General features: G+C 41.4%; 1 protein-coding gene across 1 annotated transcript; it reads left to right on the forward strand.

Annotated features, from left to right (window-relative positions):
* The first annotated feature begins 2110 nt into the window (after nucleotides 1-2110).
* On the forward strand, nucleotides 2111-2577 carry SCP2D1 (SCP2 sterol binding domain containing 1). The gene is given in 4 exon segments (XM_033095280.1): nucleotides 2111-2357; nucleotides 2360-2470; nucleotides 2473-2548; nucleotides 2550-2577. Coding segments are annotated over 4 exon segments (462 nt in total).
* The last annotated feature ends 13103 nt before the right edge of the window (nucleotides 2578-15680 follow it).

Here is a 15680-nt window from a genome sequence, read left to right on the forward strand (position 1 = left end):
CACTTCTGGTTACAGCAAACTATTGCTTGAGCAACGATGACCAAACTGTCCACTTGTATACATTTTTTTGACACCCCCGGTGTATTGTGAAATGATCACCACAATAAGTCTTAGGTAACATCCAACACCATACATAGCTAAAAAATGTTTTGCGTGTGTGATGAATCATTTTAGCTTTAATTTGCATGTGCCCAGAAACCAATGATGTTGAGCACCTTTCCATGTGTATATTAGCTATTTATACTGGGATTCCCTTTAATGGTAGAAATCCCCATCTATAGAAGATAGAAACATGAAGGGGACATGTATGGACTGTGGAACTGTGTTCCCCTCTGACGTGCTGAGGCAGGCGTGGCAGCCCCGTTGAATTATCTGAATATTTCAAAAGGGACAGCCCCACTCTTGAGGAAAAATAGATATCCATAGCAATGGGGCTTAGCTCTTTATTGGTTGCTCATAGCATACTTACTGGGGAATTTCCTGCCTTTTCATTTTAAATTCTCTGTGGACACCAGCTGTTGTCCATATCTGGTAGCCGCAGAGTAGACTTGGTTTTGGAGGCCATTGGGTTTTGTTTAACTTCTTGCTCCGTGTTGATAATACCAGCTCATCCGTCATGTACCAAAGAAAATGTGCCAAAGCCTTTTTTGTTTTCTGCATTCCTCCCAGAGAGAACAAAACTACTAGAAACTCCGTTTAACATAGTTTCACTTACATATGAAAGCAGTGTGGTTAGGGAAGGACACAGGCACTGGTGTGGTGGAGCTCCCAAAGGCCAAAGCTGGGACAATTTGAGCGAGAAAATACATAATGATAATAATAGATCATGACCCACAGAATAAAATAAATATCCATAAGTTTAAATACATAATGAAGAAATAAAGAAACTGGAGAGAAGGGACAGTTCTCCTTACAACAGAATTCCAATTGTTAAATCTGAAGGGAGTCATAGAATTACAGAGTGACCGTGTAGTATACATTACTCTGATGGACCGTGGATAGATGCAGAAAGGACTGTGCTGGAGTAGGACATGAAACGGGAATCTTTGCAAAGTCTTAAAAATATCTCCCATAAGATACCTGTCATTACAAAGGGAAAAACAGTAACTGCAGTGGAAAAACTTATAGATACCACCTTAATCAAATGATTAAGGTCAACATAACCAGCAATGGGACATATTGACACCATATACCTCTTGATGTAATGCACTGAAAGCGCACAAGAGCACTTCTATGGTATTCCTGCGAAAATGACCTCATCCTAATCATAAGAAGGCATCAGACAGACCACAAGTGGGTTCTAGAGTCATTCTACCTCTGTTTAAACCTTGCTACCCTACTTACTAGCTGAGTGACTTTGGGCAAGTCACTTCATTTCTCCTTGCCTCAGTTGCCTCATCTATAAAATGGGGGTAAAAGTAGTACTCACCTAAGAGTGCTGTAATGTGGATTAAAAGTGTTAATACATGTACAGTGCTTAGAACACTGCGAGAGTAAGTGTTGTATTATTACCTACAATTATCATGTAAGACCAGTAGCATCTTCTGCTGATCTTAAGGATATTTTCCCCCTCTCACTGTGCTTCTGGAAGCTCTCTGATTGAAGCAGGTCCTATGCTGATTACTCCGCTAACCAGCTATTTTGCTCTAAAAGCATTTCCCCCTACACCAGCAGCCAGGTAAAGCCCAAATCCAGCACCACGATGTGCGCATTAAGGATTATCCAGTTTGAAGGAATCAAAGTAACTGTTCTCTCAGGGTTTGCTACTGAGACCTGCATTGGAAAGACAGAGCTCATGTCACCAAAGAACCTTCTGGGGCCAGTTTCCCATATTCCCAACATGGATTCCAGATGTTTCTGGTCTTGTGAGACCAATAGTCCTGATTGGTTTTGGGTGATGGTGGTGTGGAGCTGCCTCACAATTACCTGTCCGAGGCCTCACCTCATGTCACATTTTAGCATCTGTTTGGCCAATCAGACTGCAGCACACACACCAGCCTCATTCCCTACTTGGGCTTTAGCTTTGATGTCACAATCTGCCCTGCAGATATTAATCTGGCCACAGCTGTTCACAACCAGATGGCAAGGTCAAGAGGATCAGCACACTAAGATGTGGAAGAGAATCGATCATCAGCCCAAGATCAAAGCAGGGGATGGACCTCAGGAGAGCCAGTTCAAGGAACTGAGTTCAGCTCGGGAACCTGCCATGCCACACCCTCGAGAGCTGTCAGAATCCCAGAGCTTCCTGGTTTTTGAGGACATTAGCCATCACATCAAAGAAGTGGGGGCCCAACTGGTAAAGAAAGTCAATGCCATCTTTCAGCTGGACATCACCAAAGATGGTAAGATCATTCTGCAGTGACCATTGATCTGAAGAATGGTTCTGGGGACATGTATCCAGGATCTGCCAGGCTCCCAGCAGACACTGTCTTCACTATCCCGGAACCTGTCTTTATGGAGTTGGTTTTGGGCAAATGAACCCTCAGAAGGCTTTCCTTGCCGGCAAGTTCAAAGTGAGCGGCAAAGTTCTGCTTGCCAGAAGCTGGAGAGAGTTTCAAAGACTGGGCTAAATTTTAAGCATGCAAAAATATCAAGGAAGTGATCAGAACTTCTCTCCAGTTCTAATGTTCAGTGGAAATCATGCTTAAACTGAAGATTAAAACAAAAAGTATCCAATATTTTTACTCAAATTCTTCCTATTCAAGTTTGATTAATTTTCCTGCTAATATGTAAATTTGCAGAGAGGGTTTTAGATCAGTAAAGAGTGTTGGAGTGTATCACCTAACATCTTTGTCTTTTTCTTTTCTTAGATTCATTTATGCTGACATATGCTTGGGTGAGAATAACACGTAGAGAAACGGGTGGTTTTACATTTGGACTTAAATGCTTCAATGATTGAGTTCCCCAATTTCTGATTTTTATTTTAATTTTTTTTAATTGTTAGTTTGCTCCTTTGGGGAAATGAGTGATGGCGTCTTTGAGGAGACTTTAACACAGGGTTGCAGCGTTCTAAGGGAGTGAGCTCCACCGCGGTGGTGGGTTGTGGGGTAACAGGCAACCGCGGTGATGATCTCTTGGTCTGTCATGACTTCTGAGGGATTAACTCCGGGACAGTGGAAGGCCTTGAAGATGGTCTAGGGCCACTGATTCTTACACTGAGCGTGCGTCAGGTCACCTGGAAGGCTGGTAAAAGCCCAGAGTGCTGGGCCCCACTCAGAGCTTGAATTCTGTTTGTCTGGGCTGGGAGAATGTGGCATTTCTAACGGTTTCCTAGGTGATGCTGATGGGAGCTTCCTTGAAGAACCCCTACTCTAATTCATGCCCGCAGCTTTCAGTATTGATTATAACTGCGTTATTCTAGACAATGAGATGTTACCCTATTTTAAAAGTTCTCCTGGAGACAAGATTATATAGCCCTCTTGTGGGCCATTTCTGAAAGTGTAAGGAACATTTTACAAAATTGAAGTGCACTCTGGGAGATTTTCCCCTCTGGAAGGAACCTGCCCTCCATATATTGGGAGGACTGGAATGAAGCCGGCTACAGCCTGATGTGACGTCCTCCGCATGGGTGAGTATGTGTTTCATTTGTTTGCATGTGATCTGTGTGTACCTTTACCTGGTAGGCTAATATACACAGTGTGGATACTCTGAAACCCACAAGGATCTTTCATTAAATAGCCATGCTCAAACACACGCCATGCTCAAACACATGCCTACCAAATGATTCAGCTATTCCATTCTTAGGCATTTTCCCAACAGGAAAGAAACAAAAATTTGTTCAAGTACAAAAATTTGTTCATGAAAGCTCATGGCAGCTGTATTTGTCATAGTCCCAAATTGGGAATAAACCAAATGTCATTCCATCAAACAGGTGAATGGAGAAACAAATTGTGATATGTCATACCATGGAATACTACTCAGTAATAAAAAGAAATGAATTACTGATATATGCACAACAGCATGGTTGAATGTCAAAATAATTATGCTGAGTGAAAGAAGCCAGAGAAAACAATGTATATTACGACAGGATTCAATTTATGTAACATACTCGATAATGGAAACTGTACTGACAGAAAAAAGATCATGGTTACCAAGAGATGGAGACAGGAGTGCAGAGTGGGGTATTACAAATGGCCATGAGGAAACTAGGGGAGACAGACTCACTATCTTATTTATTTATTTATTTATATTAGTTTCAGGTGCACAAGACAAAGTAATACTTAGACGTTTATCATTTATATCCCTCACACTGTGTGAACCCCCCTCCCCCATCCACTACCCCGCTGACCTCACACACAGCCATTACATTTCCACTGTCTCTATTCCTAATGCTGTACTCCACTTCTTGTAAGTATACACATACATATATATATATGTATGAACTTGTAGTTGGCATTCATTATTGTTCAGCTTCAGCTTCAGGTATACACTGCAGTGATCAGGCATCTACATCATCCCTGAGGTGGTCTCCCTAATGAGACAAGTGTCCATCGGATACCCTACAAAATCTTTACAACATTATTGATTACATTCCCCAAATTAATTTTCAAAACCCCGTGGCAATATTGTGGTTACCAACTGTTTTCTAATCCCCTTACCTTCCCCCTTATCCCCATCCCCCGCCCATCTAGCAACCCTCAGTTTTTCCTCTCTGTCTCCAAAACTGTTTCTGATTAGTTCATTCACTTATTCTTTTCTTTAGATTCCACATATAAGTGAGATCACATGGTATTTATCTTTCTCTGTCTGACTTATTTCACTTAACATAATGTTCTCTAGGTCCATCCATGTTGTTGCAAATGGTAAGATTTCTTTCTTCTTTATGGCTGCGTAATACTCCATTGTATAAATGTACCACAGTTTCTTAATCCAGTCATCTACCGATGGGCATTTTGGTTGTTTCCATGTCTTGGCTATTGAGTATAGTGTTGCAATAAACATAGGAGTGCATAAAGTTTTTTTAATTAGAATTTTGGATTTCTCCGGATAGATACCTAGGAGTGGAATTACTGGATCATAGGGTAGTTCCATTTTCAGATTTTTGAGATGCCTCCATACTGTTTTCCATAGTGGCTGCACCAATCTGCAATCCCACCAACAGTGCACAAGTGTTCCCTTTTCTCCACATCCATGCCAGAACTTGTTGTTTGTTGATTTATTGGTGATAGCCATTTTGACTGGGGTGAGGTGGTATCTCATTGTGGTTTTTATTTGCATTTCTCTGATGGTTAGTGACTTTGAGCATTTTTTCATATGTCTGTTTGCCATGTGTATGCCCTTTTTAGAAAAATGTCTCTTCATGTCCTCTGCCCATTTTTTAATTGGGTTGTTTGTTTTTTTGTAGTTGAGTTGAGTGAGTTTTTTAAAATTTGTGATATTAATCCCTTATCAGATATATCATTGGCAAATATCTTTTCCCATTCAGTAGGGTCCCTTTTTGTTTTATTGATGGTTTTTTTTGCTGTGAAAAAACTTTTAAGTTTGTTGTAATCCCACATGTTTATTTTTTCTCTTACTTCCCTTGTGCGAGGGGATATATCAGTAAAAATCTTACTCCGGGTAATGTCTGTGAAGTTTCTTCCTATATTTTCTTCTAGGAATTTTATGGTTTTGGATCTTACATTTAAGTCTTTAAGCCATTTTGAATTTATTTTTGTATATGGTGTAAGGAGGTGGTCCAGCTTCATTTTTTTTGCATGTGTCTGTCCAGGTTTCCCAGCACCATTTATTGAATAGACTGTCTTTACCCCACCGTACATTCTTGCTTCCATTGTCGTAGATTAAATGGCCATATAGGCATGGATTTATTTCTGGACTCTCTATTCTGTTCCATTGATCTATGTGTCTGTTTTTATGCCAGTACCATGCTGTTTTGATTACTGTAGCCTTGTAGTATAATTTGATGCCAGGTATTGTTATACCTCCCACTTTGTTCTTATTTCTCAAGATTGCTGAGGCTATCTGGGGTCTTTTATGGTTCCATATAAATTTTAGGATTATATGTTCTATCCAGACTCATTAACTTGATGGTGGTGATGGTTTCACAGGTGTGGTTTCACTCAAATTGTATACTGTATACACACATATGCAGTTTGTTGTGTCAATATAAGTGCAATAAGGCTGTTTTAAAAACCTGCTGTTCTGCATTCAAAATGAAGGCTTTATAAAGGAGATTTAAAACTATCTGTGCCAGCACAAGGAATCCTCTGACCTTGTCATGTGTCTGCCTTTCCAATCTCTTATGATTTGGATGGCTTCTGCAGAGGACTACCTAAGTTCTCCATGTCAGAAAGAAACAGAGTATGGTCTCAATGCTAACAAAATCTCATCCCCCAGTGGAAAATGAAGAGACCTTTCATTCAATTAACACTCAAGCTGTGGTAAGGAACGGCTCAGGGTTTGTGAGTAGGAGGTGGAGCACTGCCTGGTTTCTTTGCTCACCTGGGTGGTGGTTTGCTCCATAGGTGGTCCATGGGATGCTTCTGCCAGTGCTCCTCATAGGGCAGTGGTGGGCATCACAGAGACTTTAGGCTGATTTTGAATACTGTTGTGAATGCCTATCTTGCCTGGTGCAGGCAGCTCCATTCAAACCATATTTATGAGTATCGGTCAAGACTGGGCAGGTGTTTGGGATGCAGTTTTTAGAGAAAGGGCTTCCCTGAGTGGTCCTGCTCATACCATGAGTAGCCTCTAGAGATCGGTCCTGAGACAGAAGTTGCTTAGAGATGGGGTAGTAGTGGAGTGGGATGGGAGGGGGGAAGGGGTTATAGAGGGTCATGCCTAGGCTGGCATCTGACAGAAGGGAGGCCCTCCCCATAGGCTGGCCAGCAACCCATGACCCATTATGACTTGGGACAAAAACGTGTTCTGAACCTATTAGATTCCTTTCTCAGGAATTTGGAACTGATAAGCCAAGAGACTGAGCTACAAGTAAGCAGTGGAAATGGAGTCTGAAAGACTGGGATGTAGGAGCAGTGAGGGAGGCACCATGGGGGATGGGCCGCCACCATGGTAGGAACAGGAGAAAAGGAAGAAGAGAAGCCTTAAATAGGGGTAGGGAGCTGGCTAATTAAGTGAGGAGAGAAGATTCCAGGCTTTGGAAAACACAACAGACCACTTTTCAATCAAAAGGAACAAAATCGCTCAATGCATGGAGCAGCTGGAAGGACTCAGATTGTGGAATCAGAAATGTAGTTTTGAGCCTTCATATCTGTGTAATCACAGGCCGTTATTGAACCACTCTGTGCCTCGGCTGCCTCCCCCAGAAATGGGGCCAGTAGCCCTTATGACATCAGGTTGTTGGGGAGCTCCAAGTAGGTCATCCGCAGCATAGTCACTGGCCCAGGTGGGTTTTCCATGCATGTCACTTCCCTTTTTCTTCTGGATGAGAAGAAAAGGGGGACTCTCACTGGCTCCCTAGTGCCTCCTGAGAAAGTCCACACTCGACTTTCATGCTCTGTTCTAGAGACCTTCTGCCTTGTCTCTTATACTTAGTTGATGCCCTAGAAGGTCACATCTGGCTCAAAACACACATCTCTGTGTTGCTTGGTCTGGCTAAGGTTGGCTAGCACAGTGTTTATAAAGTGGGAATCAGAACATTTTATATAAGAATAGGATTTCTGGATTGTCTTGAAAAATGGATTATTTGGCCACACTGAGCCCATATTCTTGCCAGGCAACAGCTCAGCAGACAGGCTTGGCCCCACCTCCCTGACTCACAGGCTGGGTTTTGGTGGCCCTCTGTCATCAAGCTTATACTGCTTTTTCTCCAGCTGGGCCTGTTTTGTTGGGCCCCATAGGTGTTTGCATTAATAATGTTAGTTTTTATTGCTGTGTAACAAATTACCATAAATTTAGTCTCTTAAAACAGTACCTGCTCATCACCTCACAGTTTCTGCAGGTCAGAAGTCTGGGTGGGCTCAGCTGGGTTCTTTGCTTTGATCTCATGTCACAGGCTAAAATCAAGGTGTCAGCCAGGGTGGACTCTCATGTGGGGACTTGGGGGAAAGAATCTGCTTCAAGCTTATTTGATTTGTGGCCTAATTCAGTTCCTTTGTGTTGGAGGACTGAGGTCCCTGTTTCCTCATTGGTTATCAGCCAAGGAGGCTCTCTCAGCTTTTGTAAGCTACCCACATTCCTGGTCATGTGGCTCCTCCATCTGCGAAGCCAGCAATGGCATGTTGGGTCGTTCTCAGGCTTCAAATCTCTCTGAACTCTTCTGCCTTCATCTTCTGCCTCTGCCTTAAAGGACTTACGTGATTACATTGGGCCCACCCAGATAATCCAGGATAGTCTCCCTATCTTAATGTCAACTGATTAGTAACTTTAATTATATCTGCAAAGTCCCTTTTGCCATGGAAGCTAATGTTATGAGCTGAATAATTATGCCCCCTCCCGCCAAAATCATGTTCGCTCTCTTTCTCTCCACCGTGTGAGGATACAAAAGAAGGTACCAACTGCAAGCCAAGGAGAGAGCTCTCACCAGAATCTGACCATGCCAGCACCCTGATCTCAGACTCCCAGCCTCCAGAACTAGAGAAATAAATGCCTATTGTATAAGATGCCAAGTCTACAGTATTTTGTTATAGCAGCATGAGCTAAGACAGGTAATGTATTCATGGGTGTGATGTATCATCATCTCCATAGTCTTTGAGATTGGGGTATAGAATCTTTTTGGGGGCCATGAGTCTGCCTGTTTTCTCCCCTGAATCTACCATCTAAATCCAACCTGCCCTTTAGATCTTCTTCCATGAAGCTGCTCTGACTCAGTTGTCATCTTCCTCTCCCACTGTTTTTATGCTTCTTGTGTTCTCGCTGTGGGTGGGTATTAGCTTATCTGGGCCAACCAAACCTCTTGGTTTGCCCAAGACAGTCTCATTTTACACTGCTGTCTTGATGTTCAATTAGTGGCATCTTCTTCCTCAGAAGGGTCTCAGTTTGGATGACAGGTTACGTGGCTGACCTACACACCTCCCAGTGCCAGCCTGCCCCTGAGGACAGGGATCAGTCAGGGCCTTGCCTGGTTTCACTTTGTGAATGACCACTGTGCACTCCATAATTGTTTGTTGAATGAATAAACAAACTCCTTAATTTTTTTTCTTAAACATGTACTTGTAAAAAAATCTAAATTGTACAAAGAAGTATACTGAGAAAAGTCAGTTCTTCGTACTTCTCCTGATCCCCTTCTCCCATTTTTATGTCCAAAGTAACCCACAGTTATTGGCTTCTTGTTTGTCCTTCTAGATATGTACACATGAGCCCCAATATATGTGATCCACCTCACACTTCTTTTTTTTTTTTTTGTAGTTGACATTCATTATTGTTCAGCTTCAGCTTCAGGTGTACAGTGCAGTGATCAGGCATCTACATCATCCCTGAGGTGGTCTCCCTAATGAGACAAGTGTCCATCGGATACCCTACAAAATCTTTACAACATTATTGATTACATTCCCCAAATTGACTTTCGTATCCCCGTGGCAATCTTGTAGTTACTGATTGTGTTTTCTAATCCCCTCACCTTCCCCCTTATCCCCACCCCACCTCCCATCTAGCAACTCCCATCTCAGTTTTTCCTCTATGTCTCCAAAACTGTTTCTGATGAGTTCATTCACTTATTCTTTTCTTTAGATTCCACATATAAGTGAGATCATATGGTATTTGTCTTTCTCTGTCTTACTTATTTCACTTAACATAATGTCCTCTAGGTCCATCCATGTTGTTGCAAAAGGTAACATTTCTTTCTTCTTTATGGCTGTGTAGTACTCCATTGTATAAATGTACCACAGTTTCTTAATCCAGTCCTCTACCGATGGGCATTTCGATTGTTTCCATGTCTTGGCTGTTGTGTATAGTGCTGCAATAAACATAGGAGTGCATAAAGCTTTTTAATTAGAGTTTTGGATTTCTCCGGATAGATACCTAGGAGTGGAATTGCTGGATCATAAGGTAGTTCCATTTTCAGATTTTTGGATACCTCCATACTGTTTTCCATAGTGGCTGCACCAATCTGCAATCCCACCAACAGTGCACAAGTGTTCCCTTTCCTCCACATCTGCGCCAACACTTGTTGTTTGTTGATTTATTGGTGATAGCCATTTTGACTGGGGTGAGGTGGTATCTCGCAGTTTTTTTTTTTTTTTGCATTTCTCTAATGATTAGTGAGGTTGAGCATTTTTTCATATGTCTGTTTGCCATCTGTATGTCCTTTTTAGAAAAATGTCTCTTCATGTCCTCTGCCCATTTTTTAATTGGGTTGTTTGTTCTTTTGGAGTTGAGTTGAGTGAGTTTTTTATAAATTTGTGATATTAACCCCTTATCAGATATATCATTGGCAAATATCTTTTCCCATTCAGTAGGGTCCCTTTTTGTTTTATTGGTGGTTTCCTTTGTTGTGAAAAAACTTTTAAGTTTGATGTAATCCCACATGTTTATTTTTTCTCTTACTTCCTTTGTGCGAGGGGATAGATCAGTAAAAATCTACTCCGGGTAATATCTGTGAAGTTTCTTCCTATATTTTCTTCTAGGAATTTTATGGTTTCAGATCTTACATTTAAGTCTTTAAGCCATTTTGAATTTATTTTTATATATGGTGTAAGGAGGTGGTCCAGCTTCATTTTTTTGCATGTGTCTGTCCAGGTTTCCCAGCACCGTTTATTGAATAGACTGTCTTTACCCCACCGTACATTCTTGCTTCCATTGTCATAGATTCAATGGCCATATAGGCATGGATTTATTTCTGGACTCTCTATTCTGTTCCATTGATCTATGTGTCTGTTTTTATGCCAGTACCATGCTGTTTTGATTACTGTAGCCTTGTAGTATAATTTGAAGTCAGGTATTGTTATACCTCCCGCTTTATTCTTATTTCTCAAGATTGCTGAGGCTATCCGGGGTCTTTTATGGTCCCATATAAATTTTAGGATTATATGTTCTATTTTTATGAAAAACATCCTTGGTAGTTTGATAGGAATTGCGTTGAATATGTATATTGCCTTAGGCAGTATGGACATTTTAACTATATTAATTCTTCCTATCCATGAACATGGTATGTGTTTCCGTCTATTTGTATCTTCTTTCATTTCTTTCTTCAGGGTCTTATAATTTTCTGAGTACAGATCTTTTACTTCTTTGGTTAAATTTATTCCCAGGTATTTATAGTCTTTGGAGCAATTGTAAATGGGATTTTTTTTTTAATTTCTCCTTCTGATGTTTTATTATTGGTATATACAAATGCAACTGATTTCTGAATATTAACTTTGTATCCTGCTACTTTACTAAATTCATCTATCAGCTCTAATAGTTTCTTGGTGGAGTCTTTAGGGTTCTCTATATATAGTATCATGTCATCTGCATTTTATGACAATTTTACTTGCTCCTTACCGATTTGGATGCGTTTTATTTCTTTTTCTTGTCTGATTGCTGTGGCTAGAACTTCCAGCACTATGTTGAATAGAAGTGGAGAAAGTGGACAGCCTTGCCTTGTTCCTGACCTTAAGGGGAATGGTTTTAGCTTTTCCCCATTGAGTATGATGTTAGCTGTGGGTTTATCATATCTGGCCTTTATTATGTTGAGATATGATCCCTCTACTCCCACTTTCTTAAGGGTTTTATCATAAATGGTTACTGGATTTTATCAAATGCTTTTTCTGCATTTATTGATATGATCGTGTGATTTTTATTTTTCATTTTGTTAATGTGGTGTATCACATTAATTGATTTGTGGATGTTGAACCACCCTTGCATACCAGGGATGAATCCCACTTGATCATGGTGTATGATCTTTTTAATGTATTGCTGAATTCTGTTGGCTAATATTTTGTTGAGGATTTTTGCATCTATGTTCATTAGAGATATCGACCTGTAGTTTTCTTTTTTTGTGGTGTCTTTGTCTGATTTTGGGATCAGGGTAATAGTGGCTTCCTAAAAAGTGTTTGGGAGTCTTCCCTCCTTCTGGATTTTTTGGAAGAGCTTGAGGAGAATAGGTGATAATTCTTTTTTGAACGCTTTGTAAAATTCACCTGTAAAGCCATCTGGTCCAGGGCTTTTGTTTGTTGGGAGATTGTTGATTAGTGATTCAATTTCCATGGTGGTAATCAGTCTATTCAGGTTTTCTGTTTCTTCTTGAGTTAGCCTTGGAAGGTTGTAGGCCTCTAGAAAATATTTCCATTTCTTCCAGATTGTCAAATTTGTTGGCATATAGTTGCTCATAGTAATTTCTTAAATTTTTTTGTATTTCTGTGGTGTCTGTTGTCACTTCTCCTCTTTCATTTCTGATTTTATTAATTTGGGTCCTCTCTTTCTTTTTTTTAATGAGTCTGGCTAAAAGTTTGTTGATTTTGTTTATCTTCTCTAAGAACCAACTCTTGGATTCATTGATCTTTTGTATTGTTTTTCTGGTTTCTATTTCATTTATTTCCGCTCTGATCTTTATTATCTCCTTCCTTGTACTCCCTTTGGGCTTATTTTGCTCTTCTTTTCCCAGATCCCTTAAGTGTGAAGATAAACTGTTGATTAGTGATGTTTCTTGTTTCTTTAGGTAGGCCTGCAATGCTATGAATTTCCCTCTTAGGACTGCTTTCGCGGCATCCCATAGATTTTGGGTCGTCGTGTTTTCATTTTCGTTTGTCTCAAGATATCTTTTGATTTCTTCCTTGAGCTCCTGGTTGACCCATTCATTATTTAGTAACATGTTATTCAGCCTCCATGAATTGGTGTGTCTTCCAGTTTTTTTTCCTGTAGTTCATTTCTAATTTCATAGCACTGTGGTCAGAGAAGACAATTGGTATGATTTCAATTTTCTTAAATTTATCAAGACTTGTTTTGTGGCCTAAATATGGTCTATCTTGGAAAATGTTCCATGTGCACTTGAGAAGAACGTGTATTTTGCAGCTTTGGGGTGAAATGCTCTGAAAATATCGATTAAATCCAAGTGGTCCAATGTGTCATTTAAGGCTGTTGTTTCCATATTGATTTTCTGTCTGGAAGACCTGTCCCTTGTTGTCAGACCACCTCTCACTTCTTATTTATTTATTTATTTTTTTACAGGAATGATCATTGATCAAGCATGCTATTTTTCACCTTGCATTTTATTCCAAAACATTCCAAAAAATTACACATACCTCTCTTCAAAGAATGCCCTTTTGAAGGGCCAAAGGTTGGACTTGACTTACCCACCTGAACTTTTTTCACATTTTTTGTGTCCTTTAGGGGAAGTCTAACAATGGGCTGCTTTATAAGTAAAGAATGAAAAATGAATGCCTCTTCCTTGGAGGTGGGATGTAGTTTCCCTCATTTTGGGAGCAATCCTGCCAATCCTCATTGTCCCAGGAGCCATGGGTAAGGCAGGGGGGAAATGCCTGTGTCCACCACTTCTCCTGAGCTTCCCATCCTTCTGGGCTCCCACTTGCTCAAGGCCTAACAGAGAGTGTGATGGGCCCCAAATGGAAGATACTGAAGACCCTGCCAGGCACTGGGCTCTTGCCCTCTGGGACCCTCAGGGTTGCCTGAGACATCTGAGAGGGAGCCCTACCTCTAAAATAGGAATCAACAGATAGAGCTATAAAATCAAGTACTTCCACAACAGGTAGACACTGGGGTAGGAGAGAGTGAGGCACACTGGTGGGTACTAGTCCACTCACAGGAATCCTGAGTTTCCCTATAGCTGGGAATATTCCATCCATTTGCCTGAAGTATGAAAGAAGACAGAAAATCTATTCTGATGAAGGATTTTATCACTTCCGTTAGAGGCATAGGAAATGCTCTCCTGGGAGACTGCCCCTAACCCCAGTTTTATGTGGGTGTTAATGAAACCCACACTTGCCAGTTTTTCTGCCTTCCTGCTGAGGGGTAGGAGGAGGGAAATCAGCCTGAAGTGACAACTGTGGACTCCTGGTGCTGAAATGAGGGGCTCCTTCAAGGAGCAGCTCAGAGATGTGGGTGGCAGCTCATATGCTGGGCATCTTCTGAAAATGGTTCTTCATCTCCTTTTTGTAGCCTGCTTTACACCTTTGAAGGGGACTTGCATCTCTCTGATGCATGGGATAGTACAAGGGAAATACTGAATGCAAGGTCTGCGTGCAGTAAGAACTTAACACAATGCAGTATTGAAATGTTATCATTTCATCTACTGAACAGATCATTTAGCAAATATTAGTGGTGGTCTATGAGTGAGTGGGCTCTGTGATAAGCATTAAACTGTAATGGTGAATGAAGCACTTTCTTTCAACCCAAGGAGACAACACCCAATTGGAAGATAACCCTTACGGCAGAAATCTGAGGTTCAGAGAGGCTAAAAGCACCTTCAGTCTAGGCTGGTGGAAGAAGTTAGTGGCTGGGCTTGGGACGCCACTTCTTTAAGCTCGGAAAAAGGCTTAGCCATGTACTGGGCCCTAGAAGGGATAGAGCAAATGGCTCTTGGCCGCTCTGTAGGTTTCTCTGAAGTTCCTGTGTCTGGATGTAGACAAGACTGAGCATCTGGAGCCTGGGACAACTGTTAGGGCCCCCACTTTCTTGTAGCTGGCTTCTCCATTCCTCAAATGGGAAAAAGGATAGTCTCAGCTCCCACAGGTAAATGCATTTCACATATGTTTAGGCACTAGATCCAGGAAAGCATCAGCGATGAGGGCAAGCTTTTTATTCTGAAGGGTTTAAATTAGGGCAGATTTTGGATTTTTAGCAGTAAATTGCCAGATTTCCTTTATTCATTAACTGACTGATTGATACATTCATCTAATAAATATTTATTGAGTATCATGTGTTAGACATTAAGATCATTAATGGAATTAAGCTGCTATACAATTATTTATGAGGCCAGGATTCGTCCAGGACTGTGTTTTGATTGGTTTCTCCTTCACTGTGCTCATTATTAAACATTCTGGAAATCCTGGCTGGTTCTAGATTCTGGGAGGCATAGTGTCAAGAGAGCTGAGGTTCCTTTTTTCCCGGAGCTTTTATTTTCAGATGGGGATGTGTGTGGGTTGTGGGAAGACAATAAACAGTAAACAAATAACCAAACAAGATAATTAAAGAAAATGAGTATTGGCAAAAGGGAAGAAAACAGGCAACGTGGCTGAGGGGACCTGGGTGGCCAGGGAAGGACTCTGACAAGGCTGCCTGATCCAACGTTCCAGAAACAGAGCTGAGGGCAAAGCCTCGGTGCCAGCAGTTTTCTTGGGGAGAGTGGGGCTGTGAGACCGGGCAGGGAAGGAAGTAGATTCAGGGTTTATAACTGAGCTGGTCACTGCTGTGGGCAACTGGGGCTCAGTCCCGCAGGGGTGTTGGAGGTGCCTCAGAACACCTCAGAGTCATCCCACCAGGGAAAGAGGAAGTTGTAGTATTTTAAAACCAACTCCTGTCAGTCTGGGGGAGAAGGCTGCTCCTAGGACATGAGTTGTCCCTGGCAGTTGGCAGTCAGCTGGAGCAGACAGTGATAGCGAGGCCGAAATGACCCCAGTGGGTGCTGCATTGGCCATCTCTGTGGGGCTCTGACTTGTGGGGGACAGTAGGACACGTGAGTAAGAGCTTCGACTCTGGCACCAGACTTCCTGGAGCTGGATTTTGCCCTGGCCGTTTCCTACTTGCGGGAACTTGGGCAAGTTGCTTTTATTTATTTTTAAAATTCATTCTTTATAGAGTAGTTAACAAATCCTAAGTGTTCAACTCAACAAACTTTCCCAAATGGA

This window comes from Rhinolophus ferrumequinum, chromosome 23 (assembly GCF_004115265.2).
Source record: "Rhinolophus ferrumequinum isolate MPI-CBG mRhiFer1 chromosome 23, mRhiFer1_v1.p, whole genome shotgun sequence".
In the NCBI taxonomy this organism is placed as follows: Eukaryota; Metazoa; Chordata; class Mammalia; order Chiroptera; family Rhinolophidae; genus Rhinolophus; species Rhinolophus ferrumequinum.